At 55.1% G+C, this 22020-nt stretch overlaps 1 protein-coding gene and 1 long non-coding RNA gene across 8 annotated transcripts in view; one reads left to right on the forward strand and one right to left on the reverse strand.

The window, feature by feature from the left end:
- The window catches only part of LOC111771169 (uncharacterized), a 49891-nt gene that overhangs the window by 22211 nt on the left and 5660 nt on the right, over positions 1 to 22020 (forward strand). Inside the window, exons 1-4 of one of the 3 annotated variants that reach the window (XR_011436400.1) lie at positions 17346 to 17476; positions 18702 to 18816; positions 19658 to 19874; positions 21252 to 21475. This is a non-coding gene — a long non-coding RNA (uncharacterized lncRNA). Of the gene's footprint in view, positions 1 to 17345; positions 17477 to 18701; positions 18817 to 19657; positions 19875 to 21251; positions 21476 to 22020 lie in introns of those variants that run through there. The other 2 variants (XR_002804846.2, XR_011436399.1) reach the window with 2 other exon arrangements.
- Positions 1660 to 21453, reverse strand: TIE1 (tyrosine kinase with immunoglobulin like and EGF like domains 1). Of its 5 annotated transcripts, XM_023631906.2 has the most exons (24): positions 20684 to 20790; positions 20335 to 20490; positions 17226 to 17543; positions 17042 to 17152; positions 15417 to 15572; positions 15123 to 15254; positions 14837 to 14977; positions 14489 to 14617; positions 13573 to 13718; positions 13179 to 13323; positions 10824 to 10982; positions 10500 to 10637; positions 10006 to 10302; positions 9211 to 9501; positions 8697 to 8887; positions 6323 to 6533; positions 6051 to 6161; positions 5646 to 5836; positions 4567 to 4680; positions 4384 to 4454; positions 3389 to 3429; positions 3205 to 3301; positions 3021 to 3120; positions 1660 to 2120 (listed from the first exon to the last, which is right to left on the reverse strand). In XM_023631906.2, exons 2-24 carry the CDS (start codon positions 20390 to 20392, stop codon positions 2049 to 2051), a joined length of 3420 nt encoding a protein of 1139 aa, XP_023487674.1. In that variant the 5' UTR covers positions 20393 to 20490; positions 20684 to 20790; the 3' UTR covers positions 1660 to 2048. The 5 variants fall into 5 exon arrangements, with proteins under 5 accessions (XP_023487674.1, XP_070116239.1, XP_070116240.1 ...); XM_070260138.1 differs by lacking the exon at positions 9211 to 9501; XM_070260139.1 differs by lacking the exon at positions 20684 to 20790 and having other exon boundaries at positions 17042 to 17166; positions 20335 to 20454.

The raw sequence follows: 22020 nt of genomic DNA on the forward strand, positions 1-22020 counted from the left end.
TGCCTGTTGGCCATCTGTATATCTTCTTCGGAAAAATGTCTGTTCACATCCTTTGCCTACTTTTTGATCAGGTTGTTTTTTTCTTTGTTGAGTTGTGTAAGTTCTTTATGTATTTTGGAGATTAACCCCTTGTTGGATATATGATTTGCAAATATTTTATCCCAGTTGGTGGTTGAGGGACAACTTTTTAATCCGCACATCCTGAACCTGGCAATTTCCCCGCAGTGGATCTGAAATTTTATTCTAGCACATTCCAGCTCCCTCATCCTGCATAGTCTCCCATTTACTCCAGTTAATTTCTTCTTCCTAAGCTTAGCCCCGTACTCCAACCAATGTCTTTTTGGAATACAGATTGTGATAATCACCACCCCTCCAACTTCCTGCATTTGTATGTAATATCAGCTGACACCTACTGTATGTTTACTATGTGCCAGGCCCAGTGCTATGAAAAACGTACCTGTGTGGTCTCATTTACTACTAGCAATAGTGAAGTCACTATTACTAACCCCATTTTTCTGAGGAGAAAACGGAAGCTCAAAGAGGATAAGTGACTTGACCACAGTCACACAGATAGTAGGTGATATAGCAGGGACTTGGACATGAGTCCATGTGATTCCAGAATCTATGCTCCTAACCACAGAGAATATTTGCAAATCATATATCCAACAAGGGATTAATCTCCAAAATAATAAAAAATTCATACAACTGAACAACCAAAAAACAACCTGATCAAAAACTGGGCAGAGGATGTGAACAGACATTTTTCCCAAGAAGATATACAGATGGCCAACGGGCACATGGAAAGATGTTCAACATCACTAATCAGTAGGGAAATGCAAATCAAAACTACAATGAGATATCACCTTACCCTGTTAGAATAGCTATAATTACCAAGACAAGACAGTGCCATACCATGCTATTCCTTCTTTGATTTCATCTGATTCATCAAAAAAATATGTGAGGCAAGACAAGTCTTGTTTCCAAAGGACCAGCAGGAGAGAAATCTGAGGCCAGCAGTGATAAATCCAAAAGCTAGGTAAAGCTGAAGGCCACACAGCATGGGATAGTAACATGGGACTAGCTTTCAGGACAGAGAACCTCCTAGAACACTATGAGACTCTGAGGAAGACAAAGGAATCCCACCATGGCTGGCTGAAGTTGGGAGTGACCCCTGCCTTCCTCCTTTAGAGCCCACAAGCTGGGCAGTAAGGTGGCTACCAAGCCAGGGAAGGCTGCCTAGAGACAGAAGGAAAAGTGGGAGCTCAACACAGGCCAGAATCTGTCTGGTGTTGAGGTGTCGGTTTGAGCTGAGGCTGGGTCATAGCCGATCCAGACATGCACTGTTTGGACAAAGCAAAGAATCCTAGGCTGATAGCTACCTAGAGATGTAGGGAGACGTGCTGGGGATGGAGGCTGGAGAGCAAGGAAGAGACCAGGGGGAAATTGGTCTTCCCATTATGAGAGAGATGTGAGGGGTGGTACATGTGTAAAATGGGTCTTCCAGAACATCTCTCATCATGGAGAGGCAACCCCAACAGAGGGCTTGGGCCTAAGACAATATAACTAGGGACAGTGTTTCTTCTCCTGGAAAGTCCAGTTTCTCCCTCTTTGGTTCAACTTTTCCCCTTGATTGGCCAGCAATAAAAGGTAGACATTGGATAGAGGTTCTCAGAGCATTTATTTTTTCTGATTATAAGGCCAGGAGTGGGGAGTGGCTGGGTGCTGGCTTGGGTGGAGGAGCTGAGGTAGGATTTGTAGGGGGTGCGGTGGGTAGCAGAATGAGGAGCACATATGTGAAGCAGCTGAACTAGAAGGAAGGAGGTGAGGGGTAGCTGTCAGAGTAGCTGCAGGAGGCATGGGAGCAACTGCAAAGGATGAGGACTCAACTCCCCTAAGCCCACCCTATCCCTGGATCCCCTCTTTTCTTCCTTAAGTTAAAAAAAATTCCTTGAGGCAGCTCAGGTCAGAGGCTACACGGGTCAGAAGTCACAGACTGGAGAGCGGAGTTTGCTCTGGCCAGCAGAGCCAGGTTCTGACTGGACGGCAGCTCAGGCCTCCTCAGCTGTAGCGTCAATGCCCGCATAGGTGAAGTTCTCGAACAGCGACATGTTCACATAGGCCTGGGGAGCAGAGCAAGCTTTAGTGGGGGCCAGGGATGGGGGTGCCTCTGGCCTAGAGGTCCTTGACTTCCATGTGGTTGGGGCGTTTGAGGAGACACTGATTTGTTCTGGAGACTCAAGATGGCCCCGTGGTCAAGGGCGTCAGGGTGGTGGGTGGGGGGCTCAGGTGAGACCCTTGAAACAATTGTTAGAGAGGAGTTTTTTCATGCCCTCATCCAATGAATTGTTTGCTCATGCATTCATTCATTCATTTACTTATTCATTTATTCAAAAGGCTATTTTTGATGATTTACCCATATATATGGTTATTTGATCATTCCTTCATTCTTAAGATAGTTTACTAATTCCTATAGTTATTTAGTCATTAATTAATTCATATGAAGAACTCATCATATTATGCATTCTCATGTATTTTTTCATTTGTATTTACTTGATAATTTGTTTATTCACATGGTTATTAGATTCAGTTAAAGTGTTTATTTGTATGATTATTGTAACACGCATCCACTAATTCTATTCATTCAATTACTGTATCATTCATTCATCCATCCATCCACCCATTTGGTTGCTTGACCATTCATGGCTTGCACTCTGGCTCTGTGCCAGGTGAGAAGAGGTGTCCCAAATGAGAACAGGCTGATGGCCCCAGTGTCTGGGACCTGGGACTAGGGGTAGGGATTTCCTGCTGGCATTAAGCAGTGGCCTTGGAAGAGGTCAGAAGGGCCTAGTGACCAACCTAACACGAACTGGAAAGGGAGGCTGCATCCTGGGGCTGGCCTAGCTGTGTTGGCAGCCAGTGGTGGGGACAGGGACATGGAAGCTGCTGCTTTCTGGCTCCTATAATAGGGGACCCCCTTTGAGCTTAGTGAGCCCCACCCGCTTCACCCTGGGTCTCCTCACCTTCCTGGCTTCCAGCATTCGGCCCAGCTGCAGTGCAATCTGTGCAAAGGGAGGTCGCTCATATGGACGGTCCCGCCAGCACTGACGCATCAGCTCGTACCTGCAGAGGGGGCGGTGCTGAGATGAGGAGTCAGGGCTACCTAGGGTGATGGGGGTCACAGGGCTGAAGGCTGAGGTGACTCACACTTCATCATCACAGTTACGAGGCTGCTCCATTCGGTAACCCTGAGGCAGCTTCTCATAGAGTTCAGCACAAGTCATGCCACAGTAGGGTGTGCCCCCTGCCGGAGGGGACAAAAGCTTTCTCAGCCCACGGGCCCCAGGTGGGATAACATAGGGGCACTGAGGACTCAGGGTCAAGGACTCACCAAGGCTCACGATCTCCCAGAGGAGGACCCCAAAGGACCAACTGAAATGAGGAGGGTGCACTTGGTTACCTTGTAGGCCCTGTGGCCCAGCAGCTTATCATCTACCTACCAGGTGTGCAGCCCCTCCCAGCCCCTGCATGTGTCTACTCTGCAAGTGTTTGGCCTTGGTGAGATGGAGACATGGAGGCACTGAGAGGTTAGCTAGCTTGCCCAAGGTCTCACAGCTGGTAAGTGGCAGAGCCGAATTCAAACCCTGGCAGTCTGGCTCCATAGCCTGTGCTCTTAACTGCCTCTCACACTGTCACAACCTCCATGCAGGTGAGTGTCAGGTGAAACCAGGGTGGGAATTCTAGTGGGGGCAGGGAATCTAGGGGGTCTTGGGGCAGAAGCAGGAAGCAGGCAAGTAGTGGTCAGAGGGGTGGTTGGTATGATGGCCAGTGAGCCAGGCAGGCCAAGGCCAAAGGGCTTGGGGCCAAAGGGCAGAGCCAGGACTGGTGGGTTGGGCAGGCCAGGTTCCCTGGAGAGAGGAGCAGGGGTGTGTCAAGATGGCCATCTGGGGGTGGGGAGCAGAGAGGAGGAGTCTTGAAGGTCACGCTCTGGTTAGGTCCCCAGGTGGGGATGACCTTGCCCTTCAGAGAGGAAGTGGAGAGCATTCCTTGAGTGGTCTCCCCATCTACCCAGGCATTACCACTAGCATTCCAAAATCTTTCCAAGGCACCCCCCAGTCTGTTAGACAAAGACTGCCCTAAAGTACCCCTACCCCAATACTACCCCGAAACACCTACCAAGACAAAACTTCCTTCCAGTTAGCCCCCTACCCTCCCACTAAGATGCTGGGCATTGCCAAGGTATACCCAAGATAGACCTGTGTCACACCTGGAACACACTCTAGGGATGCCCAAGTCGTGCCTTGGACTACCTGAGACATGTATGAGATGCCTGCGTGCATCCTTGGGGGACCAAGCCCTCCTGCCCCTTCCCACCCCCACACTCACACGTCACTTTTGGTGGTATATACGCTGTAGTTCAGAGACTCAATGGCCATCCAGCGCACGGGGAGACGCCCCTGGGAGAGAGTGGGTTTGAGGGGTTGGGTGAGAAGGAAGGGCCTATTTAAGGGATCTTGGGGGGCAGGGGCCAGGCATGAGCCCTGAGGGGCAGGACTGGCTGAGACTTACCATAGTCTTCTTCACATAAACCTCCTCCCCCCGAGAAAGGCCAAAGTCTGCAATCTTGGAGGCCAGGTTCTCTCCGACCAGCACATTTCGGGCAGCCAGGTCCCTGTGGATGAACTGCAGGCAGAGCGGAAGTCAGGGAGACGGGGACGAGTGAGTCCAGGGCTCCGGGCCAGTCTTTGTGGGGCCCTCCGTGCCTCTGCTAGCCCCCTACTCTTCTCTCTACCCACCTAGGCCTCGCCCTGGATCAGTGACTCTTGCCTGAGAAAAATCACAGTGCTGGCTGTCATCCCTACCTTCCTATAACCTGGGCCGTAGCCAACTCAGGCTGTATCCCTCTTTCTGAGACAATGGTGGGCTTTTCCCCAGTGACCACACTGCACCTTCCCTCTCACATGCTGCCTCCCTGCTCTCTCCCAACCTCTCCCCTCTCCTCACTAACGAGAAAGGAAATGCTCTTCTCTTGCCCAAAGTGACCTCCTTTGAGTTCTAAATCCTCCCACTCGGCCCTCTGCCTCTCTCCATCAACCCCTCCCTCTGCAATGGGCTCTTCCCCTCTGCTTTCAAAGATACTCAGGACCTTCCTAACTTTAAAATGCCTTCCTTCAGTCTCATGTTCCCCTCGCTCAGCCTCACGTTCCCTTCCTGCTACTGTCCCCTCTCTCCTTTCATTCAAGCAGAATGTCCTTGGACTGGGGCTCAGGCCTCCATCCTCTGCTCCACCCTCACCCTCTCCTGCTGGGTCTCACCCACTCCCTCACCATTAGCATCACCATCTGTGTGGCGACAACTCCCAGATGCTTGTCTCTGGCCCAGACCTCTCTCCTGACATCTAGGCAGGCATCTACAACTGCTAACTCAACACCTCCACCAAGATGTCCCCTGGATGCTTCACCTCCAACACCTCCTCCAGACCTGCTTCTCGTCCTGTGCCCTTACCCACTCACCCAGGCCAGCAACTCGGGGTCATGTCCTCTCTATTTCTCAATCCCACATCCAATTAGAGCCTGCTGATTTTATCTCCTGAAGTCGGGCCAGTGGTCTCCTCTCATCTCTCTAGCATGCCCCCAACACACACACACCTGCTTCTCACTCAGGTACTGCATGCCATTGGCAGCATCACTGGCAAAACGCAGCAGCTGCCGGGAGCTGAGGGTGGAGGCCGTTCCATGTTCTCGAGCAAAAGCTGGGTCCGTTTCCAGGACCCGGCTCTTCCGCAGAAAATCTAGCAGGTTCCCGTAGGGGGCATATTCAATAGCGATATACAAGTAACCTGGAGGTGAGGAGATGTACAATGGTGGTTTATTACAGGCAGCCTGGGGTGGCAGCAGGTACCCAATGGTAACATACAGGGGCCTGAAGCATGAAGGAGAATTGCTAGTGAAGTTTAGGTAACCTGAAGCTCCCAGCAAGCTACTGATGTGGAGGAGGTGGTGGCTGATGATGCAGGTTTGGAAGAAGGGGTAGGTGATGAACTGGGGGCTCACCTCGGTTCTCACAGGCCCCCAAGAGGTTGATGATGTTGGGGTGATGCCCCAATTTGCACAGAACTTCCAGTTCTCCCGCAAAGTCACGATGGTCATTTTCAGAGGCATACTCTGTGCAAAGAATCCAGTATCACTTGCCAGAAATAACTCTGGAGAAAGGGCATGGGCTGGTGAGGGCTGGGGTCAGTTACTGGAGGGAGCCAGGTGGGGCCTGGGATGAGTGGGACAAAGGAGAGGGTTGGGGCTGGGTTCAGGGGTCACTCCCAGTGGACCTTTCAGCATCTTGATGGCTGCATTCATTTTGAGCCCGTCCTTCTTAATCATGGCTCGGATGACTTGGCCGAAGTTCCCCTCCCCGATGAGGTCCTCAAAAGTGATGTCCTCCCACTCCAGCACTGGGTAATTCAGGGGCTCAGGCTGTGGTTTCGGTCGCCGGGTCAGCGTCAAGGTGCCTGAGCTGAACTGCAGGATGGTCTCTTCGCCCTTCACAGGATGGGACAAGTGGGCAGACAGTCCAGGCAAAAGACATGGGGACAGCAGGAGGCACAGATAGGCAGACAAAGAGTGGTTAGACAAATGGACAGAGACCCAGACAGAGGGCACCCTGGTGGCCAGCCAGGGACAGACATACAGAGAGATGACACATACTGAGACAGAATCATGGGAGTTGGTGCCATGAGTGGGCCATCAGGTGGACAGGTGTCCACGGCCACAGCCTGGGGTTCAGGTGTGTGGGGTTCTGGAAGAACAAGGAGTGAGTCAATGGAAGGATGACATTTCTAACATTTGGAACAGAAAGGAACTGGAATGAGCTTGATGGAAGCAGTGAGCTTCCCATTATTATACTGATCCCACAACCAGGCTTCTTTGTCCCCAGGGATGCTCTGGAGAGGATTCCAGCCTTGGGCAGGGGGCTGGGGTACATTTATTGCTAAGCCCTGAGCTGCTGGGTGCCAGTGGAGGGGTTTTCTTCTCCACAGCAGTCTACCCTCTTGGTGTCCATCTATGGACCACCCAGGACCTGAAGATAGAGCATAACAAAGAGGAATGTCCACTTTCCACATTGAGGAGGAGCTGGGCCACTTGGGCAGAGCTGATGGCAGCAAAAGGAAACAGCTGAACAGGACTAAGGGGCTGCCAATATGAGAACCGGAAGAAGGTGAAGACAGACCCAGTGGTGGGGCTCCCTAAGTGAGCTGAAGCCAAGCTTGATGGGTGAGGGTTCGGGACATGGGTCACATGGATTCACATGAAACACGGCAAGCTGAAGGCACACATAAAAATGCACATGCATGTTCTAGTGGTGGCACTGTATACAGGTGCATCCAGCCAAGGTACACATGCACATGTGCACATGGAAGAACACAAGCACAGGGACACACGTTATCAGGGATACACACATATATACCCACAAATGAATGCACACATGTACTCATATATGGCACACACATTCACGTTACACCCACCCACACGCAGACATATGTAGGTATATCTTGATGTATGTTAGGAAAATATATATGTTTAAGGCTGCTTTCCCACCTCCTTCCCTCCACACTGGTACCCATTGCCCTCCCGCCACCACAGCAGTGGCAGCTTTCTGTGGCACTGACCTCAGAGGGAGGGCCAAAGCAGTGTGGAACAAAGGAGCCAATTGAGTCTCTGAAGGGAGTATTTTCAAAGCATGACAGAGACAATAGCCTTGGACACTAGGATTTCTATCACAAGGATCAGCCCTTGAGAGAGAAGAGGGGTTTTTTGAAATGCCAAAGCTTGGCTCTAAATATAAGAGTCCAGGCCTGGAGGACCAAGGGCAGAGTTTGGATCATAAGTGACAACAGTGGGGAAGATCTCCGAAGAGATAGGACCGGCGGGTGGGAGAGAGAGATGGGAGGAGGTGACAAGGTGAGGTGATGCTGGGTCCCTGGAGAGGAGCCAGCAGTGCATCCCCACTCGCACCCCTGAGTGTGGGCCTGTGTGCTGGAAGGGCGTGGACTACAGAAGGACAGAGAGCTCAGACAGGTTTACAGGGAAGCGCAACTCGAGAGTGGTGGAAACAGCTCGGTGAGGGGATGCGGCAATGGATCTGAGGGCCACAGAATATGCTGCCTTCCGCGCCACACAGGGAGGCACCCTAGAGTCCTTAAGTCTCCCAAAGGAGGCCCTGGGATTCACAAGCATGGAGGATGGAATGAGGAGCTCACAGAATGAGTGGGCTGTGGGCAGGAGGCCACAGAACGCCTGAGGACATCAGCCACAGATGTGTGCAGATGGAGGCTGTCTCCCAAGTCCAGGAGGGCCTGCCAGGACAGAGGCCAGCATGAAGCCCAGGTGTCCCTCCACGACATCACCATGCTACCTGGGCTTAGATCCCCCCTAGGGAGAAGGGGGAGATCCCGAATTGACCATGGTGACATATCGAAATTCCTCTGAACTGGTAATAGTAAATGTTTCACCACTAATATAAACGGGCTCATGAGCTGAGTTCAGTTCTAGAGAAATAAAGAAAAATATACTTTGTGCCCTTGAGTGTCATTGAGTATAGTCTATACCCACCACATAAAGACACACACACTCGAGGTGTACAAGTACTTTGTGTGTACACAGGGTCTGCACATATGCGCCCTGGGGCGGGCACAGATGACTGACCGATCCTGATTGGTAGGTGAAGGTACGTCGGTGATGCAGGCAGCTTCTGCGGATGCACACCAGGGTGCAGAGGGCAGCCAGGATGGTGAGGCAGGTGGCAGACACGGAGCCCACTGTAGCCAGGATCAGCTGTTTATCCAGGCCCTCTTCAGCTGCCCGGATCTCTTGGACTGGGTCCCCGCTCTGCAGCCCTAGACACAAAAAGAGGGGCAGATCAGGGGGTGGGGGTTAGGGAACCCAGAGGCCACCATGGGCTTGCACAGAGGGAGAGGTCAGAGATCCCAGTACTGGGGAGGGGGATGTGAGGCCTAGGGACAGTGGGTCACTGGAGTGATGATTTTGCCTAAGAGAGCAGATCATAAGAAGGGGAGGGTCAGGGCCCCCAGTACCAAAGCTCATGTCACTTGTCGGGAGGGGCCCAGAATGCCCCAGCTTCAAGGCAGGATCATGTGGAGGGAGAGAGCACTGAGACCAACCCTAGGCCCAGGAGTCCCCGTGGGACCTGCTCTCTCACCATTGCCCAGAGTGGACTCTTCTACCATGTTGCTCCAGTCACCAGGACCCTGGACACTGGCCCGCACACGGAAGAGGTAGCGTGTGCTGGCATTGAGGCCGCGGACAATGGTGCTTGTCTCCTCGGGCCTGTCCACATCCATCCACAGTGGGTCTCCTGAGCCCCCAGCCACCTGTACCTCCACGATGTACTTGGATATAGGCCCAGCCAGAGCCTCTGGGCGCTGCCACATCAGCTGGATCTCAGAGTCTGAGAGGGCCTGGGCCTGGAGGTGTCGGGGGGCTGGGGGCCCTGGGGAGATGGGGGTGGGAAGGCATGGCTCAGACAGGACCAGGCTATGTAGCTGTGGGGTCAGGCAGGTCCACTCTAGCTGGGTCCTCTGCTCTGTGGACCCTAGAATGGGAGCCACCCTGCCAACCTCCACCCTCCCTGCTGGCCTAAATTCCTTTCTCTATAGCCTCCTCCACCTCTGAGCTTCTGCTTCCCCTCGTTCTCCTCATATCCCGTATCTTCCTGGTGTCCCAGATCCTCCCATGTCCCCCCCATGCCCTGTATTCCCTCAAGTCTCACATCCTCCTTCCCATGACCCTTCTTCTCCACATGAACTGTGACCTCCCCATGCTCTGCTCCACCCCATAAGCTCCTGGTATTCTATACCTCCCCCGTCGCATGTCCTCCCTGTGTCATGTCTGCCTGATATCCTGGGTCCTCCTCATGCCCATGTTTTCTGTCCATGTCCACCCAGTCTCCTAAACCCCTCTCATCCCGAGCCTGTGACCCCCTTCCCCAGCATACCACTGGGGGGCAGAAGCACGCGTGCGGGGGGCGAGGCAGGGCCCAGGACGGTGCAGTGGTAGAGCCGCACATCCAGCTGGTAGTGGGTGCCAGGCGTGAGTCCCGTCAGCAAGGCGGTGCGGGCCTGGGGGGACGAGACGTTCTCCCGCCGCTCCTGTCCCCGTGCCCCGTCCCATAGGCGCAGCAGGAAACCATCGCCCACAAGTGGCCCAGGCACCGAGGGCAAGGACCAGCTTACTCGCAAGCGGTCAGGGCCCTCCGCATGCCAGCCCTCCAGCCATGGCTGCAACAAGGGCTCTGAAGCCAGAGGTCAGGGGTCAGAACTGTCCAGTGGATCCCTGGGGCAGGACAGGACAGTGATCCCTGGTGGATGGGGTGGGAGAATCTCCAGTGGAAAGGCAGGGGCCCCTGAGGTGGACAAGACATGACAACCCCTGAGTGTACAGGACAGTGGCCCCTGGAGGGACAGGAAGGGACGACTCTTGGTTTCTCACCAGGACAGTCTGTGGTCATGAGGGTGGGAGGCCCCCAGGCTCCCTCCCCCCCATCCCCTGGCCGGCTCAGCTGCACACGGACACTGTATCCCGTCTTCGGCCTCAGGTTCATTAACGTCACATTCTCACTGGGGTCCACTGGGGGTGGGGTGCACAGCACACATTATTCAGTTCCAACTGCTTCTAGACCTGCCATTCTCCCCTCAGCCCTCTCTTCTCCTTACGCCATTCTCCCTCCCTTTCCATTCTCCCCTTCTTCCCTCCTATGACCAACACCCCTGTCCTGCCCCAGCCCCCTGCCACCCCAGCTCTCTTCCCACTCACCTACAATGGCTGACCAGTCCATGGTGCTGTCCTGGGGCCGGTAGTGCAGGCGCACAGATGCGATGGGTCCGTCCCCAGAGAAGGAGACCAGTGGGGAGACCACAAGCTGGCGGCTCTGCTTGGCCAGGAGCCGAGGAGCAGTCCGGGCAACTGGGGGCACTGCCAGGAGACTCGGCATAAGGCATGGCCAGACAGCCTACCCAGTCCTCAGGAAAATGAGAGGACTCTGGGCTCTGGCCATCAAAGACACCTCGGGTCTCAGTTTGGATTTGGAGACCCTCTGGGCTGGGGAGAGACCAAGTTCAACAGATGACCAGGGCCCAAGGAGGACAGAGTTCTGCCCCCTGGGCAGCTTGGGGCACAAGGTCTTGGGAATAAGGACATGAGGGTATCCCAAAGGATGTTAAGTGCGGGAGTGACATGTCCAAACAGGGTTTAGGGGAGCACAATATGCCCATGCAGTGTGGGGGTGGACAGAGCGGCTGAAGCCCAAGGCAGGGAGAGAACATGGTGTCAGCCTGCTCTCCACCCTTCCCCCATCATTCATCATTTTCTTAATTAAAAACAAAACAAAACAAAACTAGCCAGTGATGAAGCACCTGCTCTGTCCTGAATGCTTCATATGCATGGTCCCCAATTCTGAGAACCACATTTCAGATGGGGCTCATTGCTCCTGTGTTATGAATGATGACACTGAAGCTCAGGGACACTGAAGAACTTGTCTAGGGACATGCAGCCAGGAGGAGATGGAGTCAGGGTTTGAGCTAAAATCAGTCAGTTCTACCCCAAAACAGCTTTTGTGTTCCTGCCCTGCTTCCTCACTCCATGGTTACTGGCCCTGTTCTAGTCTTAGCTTTCTCTCCAGATTATTGCACTGATGCCTTAACTGGTTCCCTTGCTTCTTCCAAACATTTACTAAGAAGATTTTCTAAGAAGAATGTATGGACGGATGGATGGAAGCAAGGGAGGGAAGGCAGGTAGGTCAAGCAGGATGGAGGGTTATGAGCTGAGCGGGTGGAGAGGAACAATGGCGTCAGACAGAAATGAGCAGGTCATGAGGAGGTGCTGATTTGGAGAGAGATGAAGTCCCAGTTTGGATCCTCTGGAACCCCCGGTGCCCATGGCTCATGCAGGGGGTTAGCTGATGAGGAGGCAGCTGGGCCCCTGAATCAGACACCAGGTAACTTCCACACTGACTTCAAAACCAGATCTCACTTCATGGAGGTCCCACCAAATGGATCTGGGGCTCAGGAGAGGGGTCCAGGCTGCAGATCATATCTGGGAGTTGCCAGGGGGCCAGTGAAATCTTCGGAGTAAATCACATTTTAAATGATAATAAATGTCAACATATATTGAGTGCATACTCTGCATCAATGCTGAATGCTTCAATGCATCATCTAATTTAATCTGCACAGCAACCCTATCAAGTGAGCACTGATATCTCATTTTCAGAGAGAGAAACAACTAGCTACAAGGGGCTAAGTAACTTGCTTAAGGTGATGGAACTAGGAATTTGTAGAGTGAGGATTCGAATCCAGCTTGTCTGGGTCCAAAGGCTGGGGAGAGTGAGGAGAGAAAGGCTGCAGGTGGAGCCCTGGGGCCATGCTCATATTTCCTGGTGGTGGAGGGGCTGCAAAGTCATGGGAGGGGGCTGGTGAGCAAGCGAGAAGCAGAGTCTGACAGTGAGAAAGAGGAAGGTGAGAGAGAGGTCTGGGCTTCTGTGGGGAAGGAGGGGACGTCAGGAGTAGAGGGAAGGAGGAGCCAAGGGGCAGCAGAGAGTGTGAATGGCCAAGGCCTCGTGGTGCTGGAGGAAGTGAAGGGTCACCCAGACCCCGGTCAGTCGGGTGCTCTGCTCTGAGCAATCCCGGCATGGGTGGCTCCCTCCTCATTCCCCTGGAGACTCCAACGCAGCACCTCTGGGAAGGTGAGCAGGCCACCCTCTGCGCCCCACAGCCCATGCGCTCCCCTGTTCTAGCACTGAGTGCCCTGGGATGTGACTTAGAGTCGGGAGGCAGCATCCAGAGGCACAATTAAAGGCACCCTGTGTGTGTCTGCCAGGAGGGGTTGCAGGAGGTGGAGAGGGGAAGCACGGCCAGGCAGGAGGCTGGGCAAGGCTGGAAGGTGTTGGGCTTCTGAGGCACGGGATGTCCTTTCCAGATGGGACTGAGCTTGTCCCCAGCCTTGAGGGTGCCCAGCCCAGGCCTCTGGTTGATCCCAAGCCCTCTTCTTTGCCTGGTGCTGGGCTGTGACCTTAGATGCCCTTGCCCTTCCTGCTACAATGCTCAGTCTGAGCAGCATTGACTAGTGCCCACTCTGCCCACTGTCCATCCTCCACAGCCCCAGGACATCACTGACCTTTGACGTTGACCCTGAAGCGTCGGCTGTCTTGGCCACCAGATGTGGACACCCGGCACTCCCAGAGCCCACTGTCCCCGAGGGTCAAGCGGGGCACCTCGAACTCAGCTGTGGTCCTGTCTGGCTCCACAATGGCCTTGGTGGACTGAGAGAGACCGGGGAAGGGGACAGACCACAGACAATGTGCCCTATGTGGCAGAACCGCATGTGTCTGTCTGGATTGATGAGAGGACAGAAGCCAGGTGGCAGCCCCTCAACAATCAGCCCAACCCTATGTGAGCCATGGCCAGGTCAGTGGGTAGAGCCCATTGAAAGCCCTGAGGGGTCGGGGTTTGAGGGGTCAACTGTGGAGCTGGCGGGACGGGGCCCTGGGTTAGGGCTCACCGGGGCTCACCTGGAGGACGGTGCCATCTGGCTTGCGGAGCTCCATGCTGCCCCGGACAGGGAAGGGGTTCCCCGCGGCCGCACAGTTGATTCGGGGCATTGTCTCTAAGTTGAACTCCAGTTCTGAGGCCACATCAAGGATCTGGGGGATCCGGTCTGGGGAGAGAGAGGACACTCATCCCAGAGCCCCCACAGGGGCAGACACTGACCACCATCTGCCCAGTCACCCGAGTCTGAAAGCCAGCAAAGTCCCACGTGACCCTCCAGGGAGTCACCCGAGTCACTCCTCCCCACCTCTGATAGCCGCAGAGCCCACCTCCCGCACCCCGCCACCTCCTGACATCGTCTCATACTGCACCCAGGCCCCTCCCGAGCCTCACAGCTGGACACCGGGTCAGGCCTCCTTCGTTTCTGGGCCCTGCTACAGATCCCCCGGGGTCTCCTGCTTCCATTCTCCACTCAGCAGCTGGGGCCCTTTCTCAAACACACGTCTGACCACCTGTGCCTCTTCAACAATTCCCTACCACCTCTGTCATATTAAGTGCAGACTCTTTGGCCTGCCATTCAACGTTCCCAAGATCTGACCTCTTCTGACCACTTCCCCAGCCTTCCTCCACTCCACTGTCCTGGTACCTGAGCCTGGGTTCTCAACCCCTGGGCCTTTGCCTATGCTCTTTCCCCGGCCATCTCTCTCATCCTTCATATCCCATCTCAGACCTCACCGCTTCCCAGAAGGCCTCCCTGACCCTCTCAGACTGCTCAGGGGCCTCCTCTGGGCTCCCACACACTTGGGCTGCTGCCCACCCCTGGACGGATGGTGGGCTGAGTGGTGAGAACTCCTTCCAGACTTTGAGTACTAACAGGGAGACATGCCTGGTGAATGCTGACTTGTCTCGAGGGGGTCTCACAGCCCCTTGAGCTCATACCTGACTTCTCACAGTGTACTCCATGCCACCCCGAGGGGCAGACACAGCCGCTGAAGCGGTCACAAGTGCCGCCATTCTGACACTGGCACCGGAGGCGGCAATCGGCCCCAAAATGGCCAGGGGCACAGGCTGGGAACAGAGGAGGTGTGGTTACAGGGGCACAGGCCAGGGGGTAACAAGGGCACAGCTGGGGTCTGGGTAATGATAGGCTGGGTGGAGAGGGCACTGGTCAGGGGAACAGGGATCGTGGAGGGCTTGGTGTGTAAGTTCAGGCAGGAGCGAAGGGTCCAGATCAAGCTTGTGGCCCCGGTCTGGGTCAGGGACCATGGAGAGTGGGTTAGTCCATACCTTCCTGGCACTGGCTTCCTCTCCAGCCAGATCCACAAGAACAGCCGTAGGGGTCCGGGAGGCAGAAGGTGAGGCCCCGGCAGCCTGATGTGCCTGGGCACTGTTCTTGGCAGCTCTGCCCAAAACGGCCCTCTCTGCAGGCTAGAAAGAGGGCATGTGGGTGTGGGGCCTCTGTCGGACCCCAGGGTGTAGCAACTACCTGGTACTTTCACCCCCCAAGCTCCATCTCCATGGTTTGAGGGTCTTCCCCCAGCCAGGCATCCTCTCCTGCCTAGGTCCTCCTTACCCTGCTCACAGCGGGTGCCAGTGAATCCAGGGGGGCACACACACTCGCCGTCCTGGTCATGGCAGACACCTCCATGCAGGCAGCCTGGGCATTCCTTGGTACAGCCTGGGCCCCAGCGCCCAGCCTCACAGCCTGGAGGAATGTTCTTTCAGCAGCTGACCCTCACCCACCTGACCACTGCTGCTGAGGACTAGGGCAGCCCTGGGGGCCTAGGGGATCCAGGGGACCCACAGGAAGTGCCCACAGGGCTCCTCGTTTCCCATACCCCCACCACCTCTGCCCTCTGCCCCTGACCTCGCACGATGAGCCGAAAGAAGGCACTGCCCAGTGGGCTGGCTTCTAGGTAGGTAGCACTGTAAATGCCACTCGATGGTGGCTGCACATCTGGGAACCGCAGCAGGAACCGGCCATCCTGGGCCTCATGCCAGTCCAGGGTAGAGAAGTAGGATCCTGGGGGCATAAACAGGTCAGGGGCCTCAGCACCACATGAAAGCTGGCACTGCCCTCTGCCCACCTCTGCCACACCAATGTGCACTATGCATGGTGATCAGACTTGGGGGAAGGCACCAGTGAGTGTCTGTACCCAAGCCAGAAAGCCAGGAAGCATCCTCTTCTCCACGTTCCACCAACCACTGGGTAAACCATCAGGTCCTGTTCAGTCTACCTCTTCCTCATCTCCTAGAGCAGTCCGCTTCTTTCCATGCCCTCCGCCACCACACAGGTCCCAGCCTCCCGCAGTCTCCTAAGCAATCTCTGCCTCCAGTCTCCCCCTTTCCCATCCGTCCTCCATTCAGCAGGCAGTGTGATTTTTCTGTAACAGAGTCCTCTGCAGCTCCCCTCTTAAACCCTTCAACAGTTCTCCACTGGCCTTAGGACAACACCCAGCCCCTTGGCGCATCCTATCCATCTGTCTGGCCACTGCTCAGCCTGCTCTACACGTGCCCGACTCCTAACATTCCTGAATTCCCGAATTGCTTGTTTCTCTTCTAGAAACACCACGCTGTTCAGAGCTTCCTGCTTTTGCTCTTATTTATCCTGCTTCTGGAATGCCTTCCTTCCTTCTTTGTTTGGCTAATTCCCATTCCTCCTTCTGGGCACAGTTAGGGTGTCATCCACTGGGGGATTCCTCTCCCTCCAGAACATGCAGACCCTAATATTAGGGTCCCTGTCCTACCCCCTTCTTGCCTCTCTGCTCAGGACTGAACAGACTCAAGGGAGCCCAGGTCTACCTGACTCTCCACATCTCTTATCAATTTGTGGGGCCGGAGCCCAGGAGGCAAACCCCTTAGCCAAGAGAAGGGTCCTCCTCCCTCAGGAGCCAAGGGACACAAGAGGCAGCCCAAGGGCTGGGCGTCTGAGGGCTGCGGCAGGAATCTTGGGGCCACTCCCTCCCATGGGGTGGCCAGAGGGCCTGCAGGGCCGGGGCGGGGGCAGGCCTGGGCCGAGATCCCCAGGTCTGCCCAGGCACCCACATGTGAGTCTGGACAGATCTTTGGAAGATGTTAGACTTCCCCCGCCTGTGCTGGGACTTTGTCACCAGTTTTCTTCTTCCCCCTGGGGACTGCTGCTCCCTGCCAGGTGGGCTATATAACAGCACCTGCTAACTCCCAGGGGAGAGTCAAAGGTGAGGGTTTAACAGAGTGCTGACTTGGGGGTGACAGGGAAGGAGGTAGCTGACTGGGAGCTGCCGTTCCTCTGTGTGCAGTAGGAGGACAGCTCAGAGCTAGAGAGGAGATGGATGCACGTGCTTCCCAGGGTCCAGGGCAGAGGACAGGCCTGGAGGTGGGCCAGGGGGGTAACAGGTGTGTCAGAGTCATGGGTGTGTAAAGGGCCAAAGCTGGGGGTGCTGAGGGTGATGGAGGGGTCAGGGTGTCAAACCTACAGGTTTATCTGCCCAACCAGCTCAGATGCCCCCTCACCGTTGCTCTTCCAGATCACATCCATCTGCTTCTCCTTGCGCACACGTGCGGACAGCACTGCCGTGTCGCCTTTGTTCACCGTGTGTGTGACCTTGTCCGGGTGCAGGTGGGCTGAGGGGTGGAGGCTGGGGTCAGAGGTGAAGGCAGCCCCTCCTCCCCCTCCTTACCCCCGGGCCAGACTCACCTCCGGGGCTGTTGTGCACGTAGACTACTGGCGTGCGCCGCGCCCCCGCGCCGCCCACGCAGGAGAAGACGCCTACGAGGTCGGAGGGTTGCGAGAAGCCGCGCAGCGTGACCTGGTGCGAGCCGTTGCGGGCCAGGTGCGGGGGCTGCCAGGGCGGGGGCGTGCGCACGATGCGGTCGTCTTTCTCCAGCAGCAGCGGGGCGCCCCAGGCGTCCGAGCCCCTGCCCACCCCGGCCTCCCCGGACACGCAGGTCAGAAAGAAACGCTGGGGCTCCGTGAGGCGCAGGTCGGCCAGCAGCGTCAGGTCCACGGCCGCACCTGGGGCGGGACACCAGAGCTCAGATCAGCTGGGGTCCCCAACCCCTCCCCGCTGCTCTCCCTCCCCCCCTCCCCCTCCCCCCCCCCCCCCCCCCCCCCCCCAGGCGCTGCACTTTATCAGGCGCTTCCACCCCCTCCCTTCCTCTCCTTTTCCCCTTCCCGGTGCGCTGGCCCCTTTCCCTCAAGCCTCTTCATCCTAGAAGAACAAAAACAAAAACAAAGCCCCTTCTCTGGCCTCCCAGTCCCCTCCCTTCTCCTGCCAGATGGCTTCCCTTTACAGCCCAGCTTTCGGAAAGAATGATCGATGCTCCGTCTCCGTTTCCTCGCTTTTTATTCCCCATCAGCCCCCTTGCTTGACCTGTCTCTTCCACTGCTCTGCAAAGGGGCTCCTCTCTCCCTGCCCCCCACCACGAGGGTGCGGGCTGGGAAGCCGTGGAGAAGAGACGGGTCTTGGAGGGACCCTTCCCTGTCACTCCAGAAACCTAGACATGTTTGTAGTGCTGGCATTTAAGGTGGGAGAGGCTGGCTTCTGGAGCCTGGTGGTTGTGGGGCAGAAAGGAAGGGAGCTCTGGGCCTAGTGAAAGGCCAGAAACAGGGCGGGCAGGCCTGGGGCGGGCAGGCCTGGGGCAGACACAGACTGGAGGTGGGCCTTACTCTTTGCCTTCCAAAGGGCTCTCTGCCTTGTTGGGGAGACAGACATGGCCATACCTGTCAAATGCAAGGCGCTAAGTGCAGTGGGGAGCACAGAGAAGGGGTGCCTAACCCAGCGTGAGGGAGGCAGGGATGAAGACAGGCCTCCTGGGAGACAAAGCTCCGGGGTCTTAAAGCTGAGCAGGACATGAGGGTGAGGAGAATGAGGATGGGGAAAGGTCAGTGGTAGGAAAGGGTATTCCAGGCAGAGGGAGCAGCCTGAGTAAAGGCATGGAGTGAAAAAGCCTATGGCGTGGACAGGGGGCTGTCCAGGCTCCGTGTGGTTGGAACACACGTGTGAGGCTGAGAGTCGGGAGAGACCAAGTGGAGCTGGAGTCTGGAGGCCAGGCCTGACCAGGGAGAGCCCGTGAGCCTTCTCAGCCCCAGGCCTCACACCCTCCTGGGCCCCTCCTTCTCTGTGTCTGCCTGCTGGCTGCCACTTAGCTTATCAATTCCTGTTCTTTCAAGGCCTACCGTGAGTCAAGCTGGGTTTGCTGACTGCCTATCCTGTGCTGAGCACCTGTTTTCCATTGGAGCCTCACACCCTCCAGTGAAGGTGATGTCTTTCCATTTACAGGCGAGGGTAATAACAATTATTCTTCAGGCCGCCTCCAGCCAGCTCATCCACTCCCTTGGCTTTAACTGCCAGCTCTGAGTCGGTGACCCTGGGACAGCCTCTCAGCTTGGGCCTGCATTTCCATCAGCTCTCCTCAAACCTGCCCCTCTCCGGTGCTCCCTGACTCACCCATCACCTGAGACACAAACTTTGGAGTCTTTCCTACTCCTCCTGTTGTAATAATTAATGTTTATTGGAGGCCAATTATATGCCAGGCACTTGACTTGTGTTCTCTCATTTTATCATCCCAACTATCCTAGGAGGTGGCTGTTATTACCTCAATTTTATAGCCAGTGAATGAAGACTCAAGAGAAGAAATTTGCCCAAGGTCATACCATTAGTAACTGGCAGAGCCAATTTGTCTCATTCTAAAGTCCGCACCTCTTAGCATTGTGCTGGCTGCCCCAATCCACCACAAAATTCTGCACATTCTGTTTCTTCAAAGCCTCTTGACTTCATCCCCATCTCCAGGCCCACCCTCCTTTAGCCCTCACCCTTACTCACCTGCACCATCCCAACAGCTTCACCCCTCCTTCCTCAACTCATCCTCCGAAGTGGATCACAACGTCTAAGACCTTGTGACTCTCTGGCCTACAGCCTCCTATGGCTCCCTATTGCCCTCAGGACACAGTGCCTGCTCTTGAGCCCTTTGCTGCTCTCACTCTGCCCCTCCTGCTGTGTTCCCTCCAGGAACCTTCTCTCTCATGTGCTTCCATGTCTCTGAGACTTGCATCTGTTGTTCTGGCTGCCTAGAATGAAGACCACCACTCTTAATGAAGTCTTTCCTGGCTCTCTTTTCGTCTCCTAGCCCAAGGTGGAGCAAGCTGACGCCCCTGGGATTCTCCTCTGGAGCTTCTGGGTCTATCTGTTTAGCCTGCACCCCATGTCCTGTGTCCCCCATTAGACCGTGAACCGCTCGAAGGCAGCTCTGCGTTCTAATCCTCTTTGGCCAGCGCACTGAAGCAATCAGCTACCAGTTACTCAGAAGCCGTTACCGGGTGCCAGTACTGTGCCAAGTGCTCTGTGTAAATACTTCATTTAAACCCCATAATGGCCATAGGAGCTCAGCATCATTTTATCTCAGTGTGCAGATGTGGAGGCTGCCTGCCTCTCAGCTAATGGCCCACCACTTAGCACAGCTCCTGGAATATCGTTGGTTCTTAATAAATGTTTGTCAAATGAATAATTGAATGACTCCAACGCACTGACCTATGAGCACCCCCTGAAAACTTCACAGGGCCCATAGGCCCTGCTGTCGCCACTTGTCCTAAGGTCTAGCACAGTTGGTGGCTGCTGCCCTCTCCCCACTCCTCGATTCCCAGGCTGCAGTGATTTCTAGAGCCTGCCTGGGTTTTCCCTGGCCCTGATCCCACTTTCTAGCTCATCAGAGTATGGAGAAAAGTGGTGGAGGTGATGATGGGGTTTCCCGGGGGAGAACCAGGGCCTTGGGGACTGACTGGGAGGGGTGGTTTGGGGGAGACTCACCAACATCAGAAGCCAGGAAGAGGATGGGGAGCAGTAAAGGGGCCCCCAGCCAGACCATACTCCGGAGACTGACCAGGCCAGCCAGGACAAGCTGGGCCCACGGTCAGTTAATCTGGGTCTGGCTGCTCAGCTTATGCCGGTCAGTGTGTGTTGGTGCTAGGGAGGAAAAGGAAGTGACTTAGCTTAGGTAGGAGGGGTGGCAGGCGAGAGGGGCGGGAAGGACTTATCCTGTTTCTAGGCCTCCAGGAGCCCCCGAGTCTGGCCCCTGCAAGGCTGGGGATGGGTGTGGCCTGGAAGCCCCTGGAATGGGGTCACTTGAGGTGGGGGGAGGGTTGTGGTAAGGACAGACCTGGGGGCTATTGGACTGATTTTCCCATCCTCTCTTCTCCCCGTGGTCCTCAGTCTTGCCGGCCAGGCTTGCAGGAGGCAGGAAAGGGAGGAAGCCAGTGGCTTCCGCCTATTGAGGAGGGATGGGGGGAGGATATTGTTCTGGAGTCTCCCCTCCTCCCAGCACATACACACAATAGGGCCCACACAGTTCCTCATGCGTGTGCCCCAGGACACAGCTACATGGGTGTCCTGGAGAGCGGGTCACGTCTGTAACACAGGGATCTTTGTGGGCCCAGGAATGTACACAAACGAACAAAAGAACACTCACTCAGGGCAAAAATGGACCTTCAATTCTATCTTGTGTAACTCTCTCCTTTTACAGATGGGGAAACTGAGGCCTGTGTGCTTGAGGGCCCTCTGAGGTCCTGGCAAGGCTGGGACTTGAACTTCTGACTTAGTTGCTCCTCAAGGGCACACATTAAGCAAACCAAGGGGAACACGCAAGGAGTCTTGCGTTTACAGTCCTGAGCTTAAGCCACTAACAGAGGCTTCTGCTTATGGTGTGCCCAATGTCATTCGTTTTACAGCAAACCCAGACCCATTCCTGGGCACTGGGACAGCAGGCGCCCGCCCAGGCGGTGTACTCACTTTTGAGGGCTGACAACAACCCGGGAGCTGTCCCAGCCCCTTGAAAGCCTCCACAGCCCCATGGATCTTGCCTCTGCTCTGACCTGTCGTCTCTCACTGCCCCACACCGCTGCTCCACCTGGCACCACCACTGGCAGTTCCCAGAACAGAACATGAGCTGCAGGTACAGAATGACCGCTGTTGGGGGTGGGTGGGGGTGTGTCTGTCCTTACAGAGGACATTTGGGCAGCATCTGTTCTTGAAAATGACGCATTCTGGCACAGGTGTTTGCTGTGAATGAAGTCGGAGATTCTGTGACACTGTGGCATGTCCAAAGACTCCAGGCCCATCTGCTCTCCCCGCTTTCAACTGGGAAATAAAACTCAGTAGTAATGATCTGTAGATAAATACAGTGCAAATCTTGCAGAGTTTGTATACAGGGATTTGTATTATAAAACAATGTCCTATAAGTGTAAAAGGATATTTTTATGTGTGTTGAGATGCTGCTGCAAGTAATTGAAATAGCACCTTTTCACAAACAGCAGGTCACAAATGAAATACCACTGCACAAACAAATTTTGAGTGAGTTGTGTATACATCTGCTGTTGCAATCGAAATACTCAATCCGTAATGCATATCTTAACGTCTCAGTCACTGGAAATTCTAGGCCTAAAATAATGTTAATACAAATATGCAGTTGTACACATGGTAAGGTTAACTCTCAAACCC

The sequence above is a fragment of the Equus caballus genome, chromosome 2 (assembly GCF_041296265.1).
Source record: "Equus caballus isolate H_3958 breed thoroughbred chromosome 2, TB-T2T, whole genome shotgun sequence".
In the NCBI taxonomy this organism is placed as follows: domain Eukaryota; kingdom Metazoa; phylum Chordata; class Mammalia; order Perissodactyla; family Equidae; genus Equus; species Equus caballus.